This window comes from Saccopteryx bilineata, chromosome 2 (genome assembly GCF_036850765.1).
Source record: "Saccopteryx bilineata isolate mSacBil1 chromosome 2, mSacBil1_pri_phased_curated, whole genome shotgun sequence".
In the NCBI taxonomy this organism is placed as follows: domain Eukaryota; kingdom Metazoa; phylum Chordata; class Mammalia; order Chiroptera; family Emballonuridae; genus Saccopteryx; species Saccopteryx bilineata.
Genome location: NC_089491.1, coordinates 138,323,971 through 138,344,507, shown reverse-complemented (window position 1 = coordinate 138,344,507; position 20,537 = coordinate 138,323,971). Strand labels below are relative to the sequence as shown.

The following is a 20,537-nucleotide window of genomic DNA, read 5'->3' as shown; positions in this document are numbered from 1 at the left end:
CACACTGGGACTTAGCGGGGGCGGGGGTCTCAGCAATATTTTGAGAAAAGAAAGGGATAACCTGCAGCTGAGTGATGTCAGAACATCAGTGCCAAGCCAGGGAAACCTGAATGTGGAACCTTGATAAAGTGAACCCTGCAACAAGGCGCTCTGTTTTTGTGCGTGTGCACACACACACTCTCCCACGCAGGAATGAAGTGTGGATTTGAGCCGTTGACTTGAAAAGTATGGAAACTGTCTTGGCATCCGACTTCTTCTCTGGAACTATTAATTGGAGAAATTTAACAGTTGATGGACATCTGTAGCAGGTCAGTATAACAAAGGCACTGACTTCTTAATAAGGAAATAGTAAATTATTTCTTTCATTTCATGTATCACAACTCCAGGTTAATATGTAATCTTTGTCTTGACCCCACTTGACCTCTATGCCAAAAAATATACTTCATAGGTAATATTTTACTAACCAACATATCAATATCTAAGGATGTTATCTCATATCAGAAGAGTTGATTTCAAATCCTTCCGGAGTCAACATCCATGGGGAGATGAATGTGAATTGTATTCATAACTTTCACCTTGGGCAGGTCTCCCTGAAATTAGGTGAACACCATTTCTGTGGCGGAAGTTTGATTCAGAATGATCTGGTGGTCGCAGCAGCACACTTCCTGACTAGTCTCAGTGGGTAAGTTGTGGACTTTCATCGTGTGTCAAACTTTGATTCATGGCGATAGAAGTGGGAGATTTGATGCGCTAAATACTTTCCAAGCTTAAATCTCAATCCCTTTCTTAATGCTGCTGCTACCTGGTCTAGCCACCTACCAGCCTCCTGATCCCCAGAAACTTGACCATCCATTCCAGGAGTTTCTGTGCTTCCTGGGAGTAAGTGGCGGAGGAAAATAATTACCTATTCTAATAAAGTGTTAGCATCAAATGTTAAGTGGATGCTCTAGAGTTTTGATAATCAGTTTTAGCTAGTAAGAGGGGAAAATACTGTGGAAACAACAGATACTTGGCTAGAATAAAAAAGGACACCAATAAGAGGAGAAAAGGATAGTTCTAAGAACAGCTTTTGTATCTTATTAAAAAATGGAAGCATTGGCCCTGGCCGGTTGGCTCAGTGGTAGAGTGTCAGCCTGGCGTGCAGAAGTCCCGGGTTCGATTCCCGGCCAGGGCACACAGGAGAGGCGCCCATCTGCTTCTCCACCCCTCCCACTCTTCTTCCTCTCTGTCTCTCTCTTCCCCTCCCGCAGCCAAGGCTCCATTGGAGCAAAGATGGCCTGGGCGCTGGGGATGGCTCCTTGGCCTCTGCCCCAGGCGCTAGAGTGGCTCTGGTCGTGACAGAGCGACGCCCCGGAGGGGCAGAGCATTGCCCCCTGGTGGGCGTGCCAGGTGGATCCCGGTCAGGCACATGCGGGAGTCTGTCTGACTGTCTCTCCCCATTTCCAGCTTCAGAAAAATACAAAAAAAAAAAAAAAAAAAAAGGAAGCATTTATGTAGACTGGTTATGTACAAAAGGAGAGAAACTGCCACTGAAATATTTTACACAGAAAGACAGTTTATGGTGTGGAAAGAGTTTACAGAATGGCCTGACCAGGCGGTGGCGCAGTGGATAGAGCATCGGACTGGGATGCAGAGAGCATCGGACTGGGATGCGGAGGACCCAGGTTCAAGACCCCGAGGTCACCAGCTTGAGCGTGGGCTCATCTGGTTTGAGCAAAGCTCACCAGCTTGGACCCAAGGTCGCTGGCTCGAGCAAGGGGTTACTCAGTCTGCTGAAGGCCTGCAGTCAAGGCACATATGAGAAAGCAATCAATGAACAACTAAGGTGTTGCAATGAAAAACTGATGATTGATGCTTCTCATCTCTCTCTGTCCCTATCTGACTCTCTCTCTGTAAAAAAAAAAAAAAAAAAAAGAGTTCACAGAATCTAAATCCTATAACTAAAAACCATCATGACTTTTTATAGATCCCTATAATTTATAGGGAATTATAAGAATTAGTAATCACTAATAAAGTTATATCTTCTTTAAGGACTTAGTTATACTTACAGGTACATTAGTTACTTTTCCTTTAATTGAATGAAACCAAGGATCTTTTCTGGGGGAAACAATTACTTATTGAAACTTTTTTTTTCTTTTTCTTTTAGGGAACAAATAAAGAGTCTGGTTATGATTGCTGGGGAGTACAAGCTCTTTCAAAAGGATGAGTAAGAACAAAATATTCCTGTCTCAAAAATTACTATCCACCCTGAATACAACAGACTTGGATATATGAATTATGACATTGCACTGCTGTATCTAAAACACAAAGTCATGTTTGATAAGTAAGGAGAATTAAATACAAAAAGATGTAACAGAGAAAACTTATTAATTCTGTACCAGTTAACTTTAATTTCTGTTTATATATATCCAGTAATATTAGAATGGATGTTTTGTTTCTTCTTAAAATAATTTTTTTTATTCAGTGAGAAGAGGGGAGACAGAGAGACAAACTCCCACATGCGCCCTGACAGGGATCCACCTGGCAAGCCCACTAGGGGCAATGCTCTGCCCATCTGGGGTATTGCTCCATTGCTCAGCAACCGAGCTCTTCTTAGTGCCTGAGGTGGGGGCCAAGGAACCATCCTCCAAGCCCAGGGCCAACTTACTCTAACTGAACCATGGCTGCAGGAGAGGAAGAGGGAGAGAGAGAATGATAGCGAGGGAGAGAGAGAAAAACAAGAGGAGGAGGGGTAAAGAAGCAGATGGGTCCTTTTCCTGTGTGCCCTGACTAGAAATTGAACCTGGGACATCCACATGCTGGGCCAATGCTCTACCACTGAGCAAACCAGCCAAGGCCTCTTCTTAAAATAATTTTGTTTAATGTATAAAAGCATTGTACAAGCTGTGAGTCCCAGCCACAAATTATATGCTTAACTTAATCAGCATGCTAAGAACTCCAGAGTCTTGGCTGGGCTCTAACACAGACAATTTACCTATGCTCAGCTCTAGCCAAGAAGTTTGAGACATTTGAAAACCTGTGGACTAGAGATGTCTGACACTGTCTCCATGTAAGTAATCTAAACAATCTGAATAAAATATTTAAAATGCATTTTTTAAAAATGCAATAAAGGAAAGTGTTCAGTGACTAAAAGCAATGAAAAAGCACAAATCTAGAATAGTTAGCCAGGCACTGAAGTAAGCAACTGCATTTGAGCCATCAAATTGATTTTCTTAGGACCTAGAGCTTTAATTGGCCATGAAGGACACTGCATGGGAGTAGGGATCGGGATGGGAAAGTCTCATTGGAACCTCCCATGTACCTGGGACTTCCTGAGAGGTGATGCTTTGGAAGTAGGAGGAAAGAGAGGGAAATACACCACATGCCATTAGAGCATAAGGAAACTTATGTGCTTAACATTGGCTCTGGACAGAAGATTCTCAAAAAAATCTGTAATCATGAGCAAATCCTCATTCAGGTTTGATGCTGGAATTTACATTATCTGTGACTTAAAACTCTAAGCCATGACTTTGAAAGTGTTCTAACCAAGTAATCAGGGCTTTTGACAGAAGCAAAAGTAGATCTTTTCTAAAGAGAATAATCTTAAATCTCAGCTTCGGTGTCCTCCAGTAGTGTTTTAATAAATATGAACACACAATTAAATCAAAAGCATGCAGAAAAAGTCACCAAAGAGGGAATCAGAAATAACCAATCAGTCTTTCTAAGATTGCAGATATTAAAATAAGATACATAATATAAAATATTCTTTACTTAAGTTTAAGGAAAGATCTATCAAAATGACTAGAGCCTGACCTGTGGTGGCGCAGTGGATGAAGTGTTGACCTGGAAATGCTGAGGTCGCCGGTTCGAAACCCTGGGCTTGCCTGGTCAAAGCACATATGGGAATTGATGCTTCCTACTCCCCCCCTTCTCTCTCTCTTTCTCTTCTCTCTCTTAAAATGAATAAAATCTAAAATAAATGACTAGAGAACAGGAAACTATTAATTGAAGAGGAAGCTTTGAAAAGGAGCCAATAAAAACACTAAGCTATGAAAATATAATGGGAATTGGAAACAGTAGCTGAATTAGCAGATTAAATCAGATATAGGGAACTAGAAGATCTGAAATAATTATCCAAAAGAGACAATTAAGTAAAAAACAATAAAAACAAAGAAACAAACCTTATGCACACAGGCAACTGTATGCTATTTACCAGAGGGAAAGGGGGGTGGGGAACGGTAAGAGAGAGTGTAGGGGAGATAAATGGTGACGGAAGAAGACTCGACCTGGGGTGGTGAACACGCAGTACAGTATACAGATGATATATGATAGAATTGTACACCTGAAACCTATCTAATTTTATTAACCAATGTCACCCCAGTAAATTCAATAAAAAATAAAAAATTAAAAACGTAAAAAAAAATTTTTAAAAAGAGACAAAGATTAAGAGAAAAAAAGATATAGTGAAAGCATTAAACATCCAATTTGAGCTTTAGAAAAAACATAGGTAATGAAAGAGAAAAGTTATAATTTAAGAGAAAGTGACTGAGCATTAATCATAACTAATGAGAGATAAATCTTCAGATTTAAGAAGTTCAGTAATTCCAAACTACGATATTTTAAAAGCTATATATATATCTAGGCTTTGCTAAAACTATAACATGCTAAAAACAAAGAATGGATCTCAAAAGCATCCAGAAGAAAAAACTATATTACCAAAAAGGCATGACAGTTAGTCTGGCAGCTAATTTTTCAACAGCAGTAATGAAAGTCAGAAGACTATAGTACAAAGTCATCAAAATATTGAGATAGAATAACTCAAACTAGGCCCTGACCTAGTTTGGGCCTAGGTTCGATTCCTGGTCAGGGCACACAGGAGAAGCAACCATCTGCTTCTCAAATCCTCCCTCTTCTTCTCTCTCTCTCTCTCTCTCTCTCTCTCTCTCTTCTCCTCCTGCAGCCATGGCTCAATTGGTTCCAATGAATTGTCCCTGGGTGCTGAGGATGGTTCTGTGACCTCTGCCTCAGGTACTGAAAATAGCTCAGTTGCCCAGCAATGGAGTAATGGCCCCAGATGGGCAGAGCATCCCCCAGTAGGAGGCTGGCCAGGTAGATCCCAGTGGGGGTGCATGCAGGAATACGTCTCTTATATATATAAAATATGCTCCCTTTTATAGAAACACTCTATGAAGATCCAATTATGTTAGGCATGTCAATTTCCTCTCCTCGGTTCTCATAATTGCATGTTTTAGGTTTGAGATGTCTATTAGTCATCCAAGTCAATCAGACTTTCAACTTCACTACTCCACCAAATTTGCTCTTATCACAGCCACCAATGGCTTCTATGTTGCTAAACTGAAAGGTAAATTCTCAATCCTCAGCTGACTTGATTGGAGCTTTGATAGAGCTGTGCACGCTCTCCTGGAAACATTTTCTTCCCTTGAATTCCAGGCATCCCATGTTTTTCTCCTACCCCTTTTACACCCTCTCAGAGTTTGCTGCTGATCCCACCTCTTCTTTGTGACCCCTGTTGTTGCAGTGTCCCAGGGCTCAGTACTTTCACCTCTTCTCTGTCTGTGCTCACTCCCTTACAGTGATCTCATACAAGATCTAGGTTTTAAACACCATCTACTTGAAGGTTGCCCCAAATGTTCTATGTCTAGCACAGGTTTCTTTACATTATATACATGCTTCTGGGATTAATAGGGGTCATATAGTCAACTACCTTATGGCCATGTACTGGAAGGCTAATAGCCATCTCAAACTTGATATGTTTAAGAAAAAAACCCTGATTATCCCCAACATCCTAAATCTGCTGTGCCCATAGGCTCTCATCTTGATTAATGACAACTCTACCCTGCCAGTTGGTTCATCTAAAAACTTTGTACCTTTTCTTCTTCTTCCTCTCACGTTCTACATCGAATCCATCAGAAATACCCTATTGCTTCTACCTTACTTTCTTCACTCTGACCATCCTGTTTCAGGCTACAGTTGTTCTTGCCTGGGTTAATTTTAATGCTCTCTTAAATTGTCAGCTTCCATTTTTCCATCATTAGTATTTTTTAACCTAGAAGCCAAAATAATATTTTTTGAAATGTAAGTCAGGTATGTCACTCTGTTCAAAACCCTTCAGTGGTTCTCTACTATGCTCAGATGGAAATCAATATTCTTATTATCTGACATTTCCACCCTCCTAGCCCAACATCTAACCTCTTTTATTTGTATTTTGTATTTTACTGAACATTCCATTGTTTAATCTGCTCAAAGCATCCTGGCTTCCCCAATGTTCCTCAAACGGAGATGACATGATTCCACCACAGGGATTTTTCATCCTGTTTGTTCTTCTTCAAATGCTTTCCTTCAAGATAACTGCATGTAAGGATGGCACAAAGAAAGAAAACTACAGACCAATATCTCTAATGAATACAGATGCTAAAATACTAAACAAAATACTGGCAAACCGAATACAACAACATATTAAAAAAATAATACATCATGATCAAGTGGGATTCATCCCAGAATCTCAAGGATGGTTCAACATACGTAAAACGGTTAACGTAATATACCATATCAACAAAACAAAGAACAAAAACCACATGATCTTATTAATAGACGCAGAAAAGGCTTTTGATAAAATACAACACAATTTTATGTTTAAGACTCTCAACAAAATGGGTATAGAAGGAAAATATCTCAACATGATAAAGGCCATATATGATAAACCATCAGCCAACATCATATTAAATGACATAAAACTGAGGACTTTCCACCTTAAATCAGGAACAAGACAGGGTTGTCCACTCTCTCCACTCTTATTTAACGTGGTGCTAGAAGTTCTGGCCAGAACAATCAGACAAGACAAAGAAATAAAAGGCATCCATATAGGAAAAGAAGAAGTAAAGGTATCACTTTTTGCTGATGATATGATCCTATACATCGAAAACCCGAAGGACTCCACAAAAAGATTATTAGAAACAATAAACCAATACAGTAAGGTCGCAGGATACAAAATTAACATACAAAAGTCCATAGCCTTTCTATATGCCAACAATGAAATATTAGAAAACGAACTCAAAAAAATAATCCCCTTCACGATTGCAACAAAAAAAATAAAATACCTAGGAATAAACATAACAAAGAATGTAAAGGACCTATATAACAAAAACTACAAGGCATTATTAAGAGAAATAGAAAAAGACACAATGAGATGGAAAAATATTCCTTGTTCTTGGATAGGAAGAATAAATATAATTAAAATGGCCATATTACCCAAAGCAATATATAAATTTAATGCAATTCCCATCAAAATTCCTATGACATTTTTTAAAGAAATGGAACAAAAAATCATCAGATTTATATGGAACTATAAAAAAACCCGAATAGCCAAAGCAATCCTAAGGAAAAAGAATGAAGCTGGGGGCATTACAATACCTGACTTTAAACTATATTATAGAGCCAAGATAATCAAAACAGCATGGTATTGGCATAAAAATAGACACTCAGACCAATGGAACAGAATAGAAAGCCCAGAAATAAAACCACATATATATGGTCAAATAATTTTTGATAAAGGGGTCAACAATACACAATGGAGAAAAGAAAGCCTCTTCAACAAATGGTGTTGGGAAAACTGGAAAGCCACATGCAAAAGAATAAAACTCGACTACAGCCTGTCCCCGTGTACTAAAATTAATTCAAAATGGATCAAAGACCTAAATATAAGACCTGAAACAATAAAGTACATAGAAGAAGACATAGGTACTCAACTCATGGACCTGGGTTTTAAAGAACATTTTATGAACTTGACTCCAATGGCAAGAGAAGTGAAGGCAAAGATAAATGAATGGGACTACATCAGAATAAAAAGTTTTTGCTCAGCAAGAGAAACTGATATCAAAATAAACAGACAGCCAACTAAATGGGAAATGATATTTTCAAACAACAGCTCAGATAAGGGCCTAATATCCAAAATTTACAAAGAACTCATAAAACTCAACAACAAACAAACAAACAATCCAATAAAAAAAATGGGAAGAGGACATGAACAGACACTTCTCCCAGGAAGAAATACAAATGGCCAACAGATATATGAAAAGATGCTCAGCTTCATTAGTTATTAGAGAAATGCAAATCAAAACTACAATGAGATACCACCTACCCCTGTTAGATTAGCTATTATCAACAAGACGGGTAATAGCAAATGTTGGAGAGGCTGCGGAGAAAAGGGAACTCTCATCCACTGTTGGTGGGACTGTAAAGTAGTACAACCATTATGGAGGAAAGTATGGTGGTTCCTCAAAAAACTGCAAATAGAACTACCTTATGACCCAGCAATCCCTCTACTGGGTATATACCCCCAAAACTCAGAAACATTGATACGTAAAGACACATGTAGCCCCATGTTCATTGCAGCACTGTTCACAGTGGCCAAGACATGGAAACAACCAAAAAACCCTTCAATAGAAGACTGGATAAAGAAGATGTGGCACATATACACTATGGAATACTACTCAGCCATAAGAAATGATGACATCAGATCATTTACAGCAAAATGGTGGGATCTTGATAACATTATACGGAGTGAAATAAGTAAATCAGAAAAAAACAAGAACTACATGATTCCATACATTGGTGGAACATAAAAACGAGACTAAGAGACATGGACAAGAGTGTGGTGGTTACCAGGGGTGGGGGGAGGGAGGACATAGGAGGGATGGAGGGAGAGAGTTGGGGGGAGGGGGAGGGGCACAGAGAACTAGATAGAGAGTCACAGAGGACAATCTGACTATGGGTGAGGGGTATGCAACATAATTTAATGACAAGATAACCTAGACATGTTTTCTTTGAATATATGTACCCTGATTTATTCATGTCATCCCATTAACATTAATAAAAATTTATTTAAAAAAAAAAGATTACTGCATGTTTCCTTCTCCCAGCTTCTTTAAGGCTTTGATTAAATGACACAGGCTCAAGGAGACATGTCATGAGTACCCTATTTAAAATTACTCCTCCTGTGCCATTCTCTTTAATCCCCAGACTTACCTTCTTTGCTGCTGTGATTTTTCTAGAGCATACACTACCTAACATCTGAATTGTTATATTTACTGTTTGTATTTCTTCTTAACTCCAACACACACATGCACACATAAGTTCTACCAGGGCGGGGTTATTTTTCCTGCTTATTCACTGGAGCCTAGTGCTCAATTTACTATCAAGAGAAATACTATTTCTTTAGGACAAGGGAACACCTCTAAAATGTTAGTAATTTTACGAAGGTCATTGTGTATTATTTCCCGTTGTTTTACTTTCCCTTCATTTTCCTAAATTTCTTTGTGAAATAATTTTTACAAGAGAGGTAAATTTTGAAAATACATGTCAATATAATATTTAGCAATAAGTTGTAGAAAACATATAATCAACCAATATCACTTTCCAAATATATTAAGCATCACTTGTCTGTGAATCTTATCATTTATTTTTGATATTTTTGTTTTTCAAGCATTGCCATTCAGCTGATCTGTCTTCCCCACAGAGATGATAAAAAATTTGGAGAAGGGATTCTTTTCATGACTAGTGGATGGGGCAAGATTTCAGTGAATAAGAGGAATCCAAAAATATAATAATACTTATTCTAGGCCCCTTTTATGCCCAGTAGAACTAAGAATTTTATTGGCCATGAGTAATACAATTATCCTGTATTTTTCTTTCCCCTGAGTTCTGATCCAGTAAAGATTTCTAGTTGTCTTCACCATAGAGAAGTTTATACTTAAGCCTCTAGAGAAAACTCTTGCTGCCATTTTGATAAGTGTCAGATAAAACCAAAGGTAACTATAACAGGTGAAGAAGACTACAGAAAAGGGATAATCAGGAAATGCTAACAATAGTTACTCTTCCTTATTTTTAATATTGTGATTTTTATTTATTTTTATTTTTTGTATTTTTCTGAAGTGAGAAGCAGAGAGGCAGAGAGACAGACTCCTGCATGCACCTGACTGGGATCCATCCAGCATGCCCACCAGGGGGTGATGCTTTGCGCATCTGGGGCATTGCTCCCTTGCAACCAGAGCCATTCTAGCACCTGAGGCGAAGGCCTTGGAGCTATCCTCAGCACCCTGGCCAACTTTGCTCCAATGGAGCCTTGGCTGTGGGAGGAGAAGAGAGAGAGAGAAAGGAGAGGAGGAAGGGTGGAGAAGCAGATGGGTGCTTCTCCTGTGTGTCCTGGTCGTGAATTGAACCCAGGACTTCCACATGCTGGGCTGACACTCTACCACTGAGCCAACTTGCCAGGGTCAATTTATTGTGATTTTTAAAGAAAAATAAAGAACTTTATAAAATATTGCTTTATTGACTTTGTTTCCTTTTGAGGGAGCATTCAAGCATATGTTCAGAGAAGTCATGTGTCATCTTAAAAATCTGATAGATTTTAAAAAAATGTCCTATATTACATATATGATTCTAAAGAAGAATATAATTCACCACTAAAAAAATAAGGACTTCTACATTTTGGTTAAACATCTATTTAAAAGTCTTAACCTGGTAGGCTTCTTATGATTTGTTACAATGAGGACAATTATTGGCTAACTTTTCAGTCTCTTCTTCACAGTATCAGAATATCTACATATCCTATAGAATTGGAACTTCCTATCATGGATGACAGAGCATGTAATACTATGTTCAAAGGTATGAACCTTCCTCCTCTGGGAAGGACTGTGTTGTGTGCTGGTTTTTCTGATGGATAAAGGGATACTTGCCAGGTAAAAAGCATAAACTGACCCAGGTTACTCAATAACACGTAGGTAATAGTGGATTCTGCCTTTCCCCATGAGCTGCTTTGGGGGTTACTGCTTCAAAATTCCCTTTCCCTCATCTCCATCATTCCAACTGGCTTCTACTGAAAAAGTTCTTGAACTGGGTTGAGAGAATTCTTTCTTGTCCTATGCCCAATCTTACCCCCACACTTTTTTTTTTTTTTTTTTTTTTTTTTGGTAGAGGAAGAAAAGATAAGGGAAGTACAATAGTTTGGATGTTTTCAACCTAGTAGAATCAAACAAGGTGACCATTTTGGAAAACTCATTAGGTTCTGCTGTGAACTATTTTCCATTCTACTTTTTGTTAATTGTTTTTCAGTGTTTAGTGCAGAATGCAATGTTTGCACAAAGTTTGACCACATGTAGAATAGTTAGAGTGACTGTTGGCTAAAAGATTATGTCAGTGGCAGTGACTTCCAAAGATAATTTCACAAAGGAGGCCAATCTTCATGAGATACAGAAAGAAAAAGGAAACCAACTTGCTAAAGACTTAAGTTTTAAGTTTAGAGACAGATGATTTACCTGGAAAGCATTTTTTTTTTTTAAGTGCAGGAACAGGGAGTCAGCTTGAAACTGTGCGATGAGAAGCTCCCTGAATTATCTTTTGAGAAAATGTTTAATTTTTCTTCCAGGGTTGACAAAGACTGGGAAGATTTTGGAAAATAGAAATGTATAATTCTGCCACTTTCTAAATTGGAACACAGGTAGAGTGGGGGTGCCCTGTTCCGTCTGCCTCCTTCACGGGCAATTCTTTTCTGGATGAAGTCCTCAAACAATTCTATGCCCTTTGAGGAAGGCTTACTCTGACACAAAGCTGACATAGGTTCTCAGAGCAGCGTGTTATTCTGAAGGATTATTAGAGCTAGGGCCCTGAAAGCATGGGTTTCTTATTCTATTCTCTAAGGCAGTGGTCCCCAACCCCCAGGCCGCGGACCGGTACCGGTCCGTGGGCCATTTGGTACTGGTCCGCAGAGAAAGAATAAATAACATACATTATTTCATTTTATTTATATTTAAGTCTGAACAATGTTTTATTTTTTTAAAATGACCAGATTCCCTCTGTTACATCCGTCTAAGACTCACTCCTGACACTTGTCTCGGTTACATGACACATTGCCGCTAAAATTAAACACATAAAATAGCAAAGTGAGTGAAAAACAAAATTCCATCGAAAGTTTTTTTGCAAGTGGAAAAGGGTCAGTGAGAAGACAGAAGAAGAACCTATGACCTCGAAGAAAAAGAAGGCTTCATTTAACAGACAATACCAGGAGTCCTACTTGAAGTACGGATTTATTGCAACTGGTGATTCTCACGCACCAAGGCTGCTATGTATAATGTGTGACGACCGGCTAAGTAATGAGGCAATGAAGCCTTCAAAACTGCTTCGCCACTTGGAGACCAAGCACCCTACTTTAAAAGACAAGCTTTCTGAGTATTTTGAAAGAAAAAAGCATAAACATAAAGGACAGAAACAATTACTGGTGGCCACTACATCAATAAATGCGAGTGCACTGAGAGCATCATACTTGGTGGCTAATTGTATTGCTAAGGCTAAGAAGCCATTCACCATTGGTGAAGAATTGATCCTTCCAACTGCTAAAGACATTTGTCGTGAACTTCTAGGACGGGCTGCGGTTAAAAAGATAGCACAGATGCCTCTTTCGGCTACCACCATCACACGGTGCATTGAGGAAATAGCAGAGGACATTGAATCACAATTGTTGGAAAGGATTAATAAATCACCATGGTACGCTCACCAGGTTGATGAATCTACAGATATTGACAAAAAGGCAATGCTACTTGTTTACATGCATTATCTTTATCAAAAGGATGTGCATGAGGATATGTTATATGCACTATCATTGCCAACCAAAACCACAGCCGCAGAACTATTTAAATCGCTGGATGACTATATATCTGGAAAACTGAAATGGTCTTTTTGTGTCGGCATATGCACAGATGGAGCTACTGCCATGACCAGAAGGATGTCTGGTTTAACTACTCAAATTAAGGAGGTTGCACCTGAATGCGAGTCTATGCATTGTGTCATTCACAGGAAAATGCTGGCTAGCCGAAATATACCACCGGAACTTAACAGCGTATTGTGCTAGAAGTTGGACTCCTTTAAGAAATAACTATGTAAGGACATCACTTGGCATTTTCTCCAAGGTGTTTGAATGGATGTATTTTATCACTCAGAACCTGATCATAGGTGGGTGTAATTCCTGTGAATTTTCCCTTTTATCATTCACAACATTATCACAGGTGGGTGTAATTTCTGTGAATTTTTCCTTTCTCATTTCATTGCAACTCAAAAATTGATTATTACCTAATTATTTCAAGGGTAGTTTGATATAGATATGATCAGGACTAAGCTTGAAAACAAAGCAAAAATATGGCTTTTTTTTGTCTTTTAATTTGTAATGCATATATATATAAACTATCTCTAAATTTATAAATACCGATATCTATCAATTGGATCTTCAAGTTTATGTTCATGTAGATTTTCAGGAAATATGTCTTTTTTAGTGATTCTGAGATTTAAAAATACAAGAAAGGATTCAGAGGATTCATTTATCCAGTTGACTATTTTTTCTTTAAATTACTTAAATGCACTAAAATAAATCACCCCTCTCCCACTTCTCCCATTCAGCCTGGTTTCTTTTAGTTGGAAACAGTGGACAAATAAGGGAGACTTTGCAGAGTTATTGTTGTTCTGCAGCATTAACTGTAGGTTAGAAAAAGAAATATGGATGTGGAGATGCTAAATCTCTCCTCAAGGAACTTCCCAGCTATTTGGGGAGACAAAGAAGTAAATAGACAGTTGCTGTAAAAAGTGAAGGACAAGTGAGCCCTGGGAGCTGTCAGTTCACTGAGGAGTCCAGGGGGCTCTATCCTGAGGGACCAGCAGGTTTTCCAAGCAAAGGGGCAACCTCTTCAGAATTAGGGGGCTTGAGAAGATACAATTTACAGAACAAGTAATTTACTATAAAAGTTGGGATTTTTTTAAAGGCCAGGGCCCAGAGTAGCAGAACGTAGTGTTCTCTTCATCCCTCCCTCATTGTGGTCCAAGCTCACCACTGAGCTGACAGTTTGAAAAGCAGGATGCAGTTGGGCCAGCGAGCGCCAGCTCCCCCTGAGACGAGAGCAAGATCTCAGCTCACTTCCACTTAGTCTTCAGAGTAACGTGTTCTGTTCATTGCCATTATGGCAGGGGCTAGTTCTCTCCTGATGGCAATTCTGTTCAATTTTTGTCACCAGGAAGTGACAAAGGTTAACAAACTCTGAACAAAGTTTAATGATAACACCATTTTAAAATAGCAATGAAATCAAGCAATAAACATTAATTCCACAATCAAATGAATATCAGAATGTGACAAGTACATTATATAAATAACACTTCCTTAAGATCATCTTTCTAAGGTTCTAATCCCCTACTTGCCAATTTCTTCTAGTTCCAACAATTAAAATGTGCCATTGTCATCTGAAATTTCTCAGTGAATGATGAAGAGGGACCATGTTATTGCTTAAACGTGTCTGCTCTTACTTAGGTGTCTTTAAACAAAGCTATATTATATATAACCCAGGACAACCTCGTTAGAGATGAGAAAACATTATATTAGTTCTATATATGATACTATGCATTTGACAGCTTCAGTGTGACTTATGATTTGAAAAAATGATAAATTTTATATCAGAAGGACTCATAAAGAAAAGAATATTTATGAATACCATTCAGCCATAAGAAAGAATGAAATCTTGACATTTGTGACAATGTAGATGGTCCTTGAAAGCATCATGCTGAATGAAATAAGCCAGAGAGATATGAATACTATATGCTCCCACTTATATTTGGAATTAGCATTTAAAAAGAACTAAGCTCATAGATACAGAGAACAGATTGGTGGCTGCCAGAGGTGGGAGCTGGAGGGTGAAGAAAATGGGTAAAGGAGTCCAAAGGTACCAACTTCCAGATATAAAATAAGTCATGGGGATGTGATGGACAGCAAACATGATGACTGTTATTAATAATGCTGTATTGCATATTTAAAAGTGGCTACAGCCTGACCTGTGGTGGCGCAGTGGATAAAGCATCGACCTGGAAATGCTGAGGTCGCCGGTTCGAAACCCTGGGTTTGCCTGGTCAAGGCACATGGGAGTTGATGCTTCTAGCTCCTCCCCCCTTCTCTCTCTCTCTCTGTCTCTCCTCTCTCTCTCTCTCTCTCTCTCGTCTCTCCCTCTCCTCTCTAAAAAAATTTAAAAAATGAATAAAAAATAAATAAAAAAAATAAAAGTGGCTACAAGAGTAGCTTTTATAAGTATTCATTACAAGGAAAAAAATTATAATTATGTGTGGTAATGGATATTTACTAAACTTATGCTTGTTTTATATTATATATAAATATTGAATTATTGATATTATATTGTATACCTGGAACTAATATAATGTTATATTTTCAAATTCTACCTTAATAAAAATAATGTAGGAAGAAAAGTATTATATGTAGTAGTATATTAGATGATTAATAAAACTATTATATTAAGAAAAGAATATATCATTTAGAAATTTTCCTACTGAAGTCTGCAAATACAATGTCTTGGTCACAGTACCTAAAAACATATTCATTCCCATAAATATAAATTATAGAATATAAATTATACAACTTTGAGGTGACTATACCATACATCATAAGTAAATAATCAACTTTTTTCCTATGTTTTGGAAGATCATAGACCTCAGGGAATGATGTTATTTGGAGGAAATGAGACAATCCATTACCCCCATTAGAAAGAGGGCAACTATTCTCATAATTGGAATATATCCCAGATAGAAATGATTCCTTGGTTTCCACCCCCCCAACCCAGTCATTTAAAGATATATGTTTTAGCAATTTTATGTAGTATCTCAATTTCTTTATCTGATTAACAAAAGTCTATATGTTTCATCAGAAATTTTCTGGTGGGTAAATATACGATATATGCTAATCAGTATTTCTGATACTCATTAGTACAAATCATTACTACAAGTGATATTAAGAGTGGAGCTTACCTGAAGTGATGTATTCAGATGCTTAACATTATTAGCATCTGGTAGTGAGAGCTTTATCAGAATTTAGTGATGAATCTGTTTTAATTATTTCTGTAATAATGATAATATTTAAGTGTTGCCTCAATGATGGAAACTAGTTTGTGATCTATACATACTTTGATATCTTTGCAATTTTTTCTACATACCCTGACTTCTATATGGCTAAAGGTCTCGTTAAGATTTAGAAATTAGGTTCTGGCCAGGTGGCTCAGCTGTAGAGCACCAGCCTGGCGTGTGGAAGTCCTGGGTTCAATTCCCAGTCGGGGCACACAGGAAAAGTGACCATCTGCTTCTCCACCCCCCCCTTCTCCTTCTCTCCCTCTTCTCCTTCCACAGCCCTGGCTCGAGCAAGCTGGCCCTGGGTGCTAAGGATGGCTCCATGGCCTCACCTTAGGCTCTAAAATAGCTCAGTTGCTGAGCAATAGAGCAACAGCTCCAGATGGGCAGAGCATTGCCCCATAAAGGGCTTGCCAGGTGGGTACCAGTCAGGGCACTAGTGGGAGTCTGTCTCTCTGCCTCCCTGCCTCCCACATAAAAAAAAAGATTTAGAAATTAGTTTTGCAAGTATCTTATTTCCTTAAGTGTTCTACCTTCATATTTTAAAATTGTACTTAACATTGAAAGGTATTCAAAGATAGATGATAGTTCTGTGAATTTTAATCTGGTAGGAGGAAAGAGTTGAACAAAAATAACTATTAATAAGATGAAATAAGGTTTACAATCCACACTACCCAGGTGTGTTGATGCTAGGGAAAGAAGAGACTAATTCTCATTTTAGGGGTTTGTGAGATGTGTGTACTGTAGTCGAAACACGTGGGGTTACGAATGCTTTAGTGAAGAGGATAGCCTTGAGCCTAGAGATTAAAGGATGGTTATGATTTTATAGTTTATGAAGTATTTTATAGCTCTAATATCTAAGATATTACTACAGATCATTCCAGGCAGTGGGAATTGTGTGTAAGTAGTGCCGGGGAGGTGAAGACATCAGGTTGTTTGAACAATGTGCACACCGGTGCTACTGGGGAGTAATGTTAATGTAAATAGGACTCAGGCAGCAGTGGGCAGGAGAGATAAGAGGAATGCTAAGGCCTTAATTATAGAGGACCTTGAATTCCATGTGAATGAATTTAGACTTAATGCTGTAGCCAATGGAAGGCTAAAATAGCAGTGAGATTATAATGTATAAAATGAATGTAAATATTTTTACAAGTACAGGATGGCATGAAGTGGCTTATTGTGGCCCTTATTTAAAAGCATAAGAGTCTAAGTTGACCTTCTGTGAGTAAACCTGTAATGATTTTAATACCAGAAAGCCTTTGCCATCTTTGCTTATGCTTCTTTTAGAAGACTAGGATTCAGAACAAAACTAGAGTACTATTTTATGAGAGTTCTGGGTAGGGGAGGTAGGGAGGAGGTCTGTAGGTACCATCTTTAGAGAGGGACATTGACAAGCTGGAAATTACCTGAAGGACAATGACTGAGATGGAAAGAAATTTAAAACAGTGTCTTGGAAGGAACTAGGAATATTTTCAATCCAAAGAATACGTGAGAGGAGGAAAGAACTGTCTTGATTTGTATAAAAGGCTACTAGAGAAGCAGGATTGGACTGGTTCTGATGAACTATAGAGCTGAGAATAAGCAGAAGGTAGATATTATGAGGAAGCAGACTTCAATATAAAGTAGTTTCTAATTTGAGAGATTTCTGAAACTTAATGGACTGCCTCGGGCGATCATGAATTTCCTTTATAAGTGGTTATCTGAACAGAGCACAGATGACTATGGGTGTGATTTGCAAAAGAATGTATATATTAGGGAAGAGAAATGCAGATGACAGACAATTCACCCTCAAACACCGAGAACTTGTGATTCTTCATTAAACAATGAAGAATAGAAGAGATATCTACAAGAAAGACTGTCAAGACAAATACTGTTGTAGTATCAGATATTGCAAAGAATAAGTTCAGATTAAATGCCATTGGATATCACAGTTCAAAATTTGGGAGCTGACTTAGTAGAACTTGTCGAATCAGAAGCTATATTTATAATAGCTTAAATGATTGTTGAAGATTGGTATCTTCTTCACCAACTAGTCAGAAAGAATTTATTGAGCCCTGAAGACGTGGTAGGTACTAGTTTAGGGGCTAGTAATATAGCAATGACCAAAACGGACAAAAATGTTTTTCTTTGTGGGGCAAGTTGGAAGGTGGAGAGCAGGGATAAGACAAGAAATGTTACCTGTACTAGTAGAAGGTGGTAAGTACTATGCCCAAAAATAAAGCAAGAAAGAGGGGAAAGAGAGTAATGGGTTGTGCAATATTAAAGATGATGGTCAGGGAAGACTGCTTGAAAGATTATATTTGAACAAAGACTTGAATAACATGAAGGAAGAAATTATATGGTCATCTTGGGAAGGGACATTTCTGACTAAAGGAATGGCATGTGTGAGGCAGGTAAACTCTTAGTATATTCAGGAAACAGGAAGACCAGAGAGCTTGAGCTAAATGAGAGAGGGAGAAGTGGTTGTGATTAGTGGTTGCCAAACTTACGGGACATAAAAAGGATTTGAAATTTTACTGTAAGACATGGAACCATTGGAGACTTTGAAGAATATGGTCTGATACATTTTAAAAGGATCACTTTGGCTGTTGCCAGGCAAGACCAAGAGCTGAGAGACCAGCTATTGCAATAATTCAGGTAAGGACGATGTTGGCTTTGACCCCATTTGTAACAGTACAGGTGGTGAGAAGTGGCAGGGCAACAAGATTTGCTAACAAAGCTAAAATTTGGGTTTTAAGAGAGCGAACCTTATGACTGACCTGAGGGTTTTTGACCTATGGAAAGGATGGAACTGCCAATGTTTGAGATCAGGAAGACAAGCAGTGAAGAGAAAGAAGATGGAACAGTGCTTTTGGGGTAATGGAGCAGCAGGGTCAAGAGAAACAGTTTTGTTTTTGCTTATTTTTTGAAAGTGTAGGCTTAACTGTCGTTATGGATAGAAGAGAGGGTAAGAGTGATAAGTCAAGAGAATTAGATATATATGTGAAGAAAATTTAATAAGAACACAACAGATAAAGAAGGCATAGCTTTGGAAAGGAAAAACAATTCCTTTTCTGGGAAAGCAACAAATAATCTTGAGGTAACTTATAGAAAAGTTAAAGAAATTTACATAAAATACTGTCTTTATAATTTATAGACTTTCAGTTATTTCAAGTTCAGATGATGAAGTTGGGATTAATAGTTAAGATATTATATAGCTTTTAGGGACTAAAATAAGAAGTCAGCTAGACAGAATAAGACTTTCAGCAATATCACAACCCAGTCTTAGCATGAATTTGTTATATTTCAATGACTTTAAAACAATCTGGTTGTAAAGTTCATCATTATTTCATGTACCACCAATAAAGAACACAAAACTTCTAAGACTGAGGGTTACCAGAGGCCTTTAGTGTTAGGCTCATAAGGGCATCAACCCACCCACATGGAAAGTTACATGCCTCAACCTTGTCACTGGATGTAAGGAGGAGTAAAATTCTTACCTGAGAATTTGATTGCTACTGCTAATATTCATGTAGGTCTGCAGTCGAAAATCTCCTGCACCAGAGTAATCCAAATTACCTCAAGCAGAAAAACTAAGTGGTATTCAGTTGAGAGTGTCCCCCAGGTGACTGGCCAAAGCTAATACAAGTTCTTTCTGGAAAAAACTTTTTCAATCCACGTCTAACAGAATTGTAAGAACCTTCTGATTTCAGAATGTTCACATGTGAAAAAATATGTGTTTTAGAAATGTAATAAGATATGGAGCCAATTTTATTACCTAGTGACTTTTCCAGCATGCTAAGTAGCATTGAATGGTAGAAGAATTTTATAAATTCCCAAATTGAGTCAATTAGATAATGGTAAGGGAGAGAGAGGGAATGAGAATAGATATGGGGAGTTATACAGTCTCTCCAGACTATTTTCATTCTGGTAGGTGCTAGTTAGGCTCAGAAATGGTAGATACCTTGCACTTACATGGTCTCCTATTTTCCATGCTCATTGGAGACATTATATTTCTTAGAGGCTAAGAAAGTGGGTTATATATAATAAACACTCAGATATACAAATAAATAACCCAATGGTTAATTTTGTTACTCATTTTTCTCACTGAGCTTGACTAGATCTGAGAATCCTTTTTAATTTAGCAATCACTAACAATAAAGGTTGGCAAATGATTTGAAATATGTGGTTATCTGAGTTAGAGATTTGGGGGCAGAAAATAATTTCATGAAAAAAAGAGAAAGTACGGGGCTTTGAAATCATAAAGCTTGCACTGTATTTCCCATTATGTAAGAGTGAAAAGTCCCTTAATATCAGTGCCAGTTTTCCCATTTGGAGGAGGGGAGTAATTTCTCTCCTGTCTGCTTTTGAGGGGCATAATGGTTATCAGAGAAGATGATAGATGTAGAGTGCTTTTTCAATGGAAGTGCTTAAAAAAGTGAGCTTTCAGGCAGCTTATTGCTTTCTAAATTGAACTGCTTAAAAAGTTATTTTAATAATATTTTAGGCAGCCTGTTTTTCCATCTATGTCCAGGATGATGGAGCTGAATAGAAAAGGACTAAAGCAAGGAGTTTCTGGTTAAGGAGAAGATATTGTGTTGCTCATTGGATACTAGGCATAA

At 38.0% G+C, this 20,537-nt stretch overlaps 1 protein-coding gene across 1 annotated transcript in view; it reads left to right on the top strand.

The window, feature by feature from the left end:
- Nucleotides 1–20,537, top strand: part of OVCH1 (ovochymase 1) — an 86,932-nt gene that overhangs the window by 739 nt on the left and 65,656 nt on the right. The window contains 7 exon segments of the mRNA XM_066254394.1: nt 211–308; nt 585–682; nt 2,147–2,323; nt 9,482–9,575; nt 10,572–10,704; nt 12,847–13,002; nt 15,518–15,604. Of these exon segments, the coding sequence (XP_066110491.1) occupies nt 211–308; nt 585–682; nt 2,147–2,323; nt 9,482–9,575; nt 10,572–10,704; nt 12,847–13,002; nt 15,518–15,604 (843 nt within the window).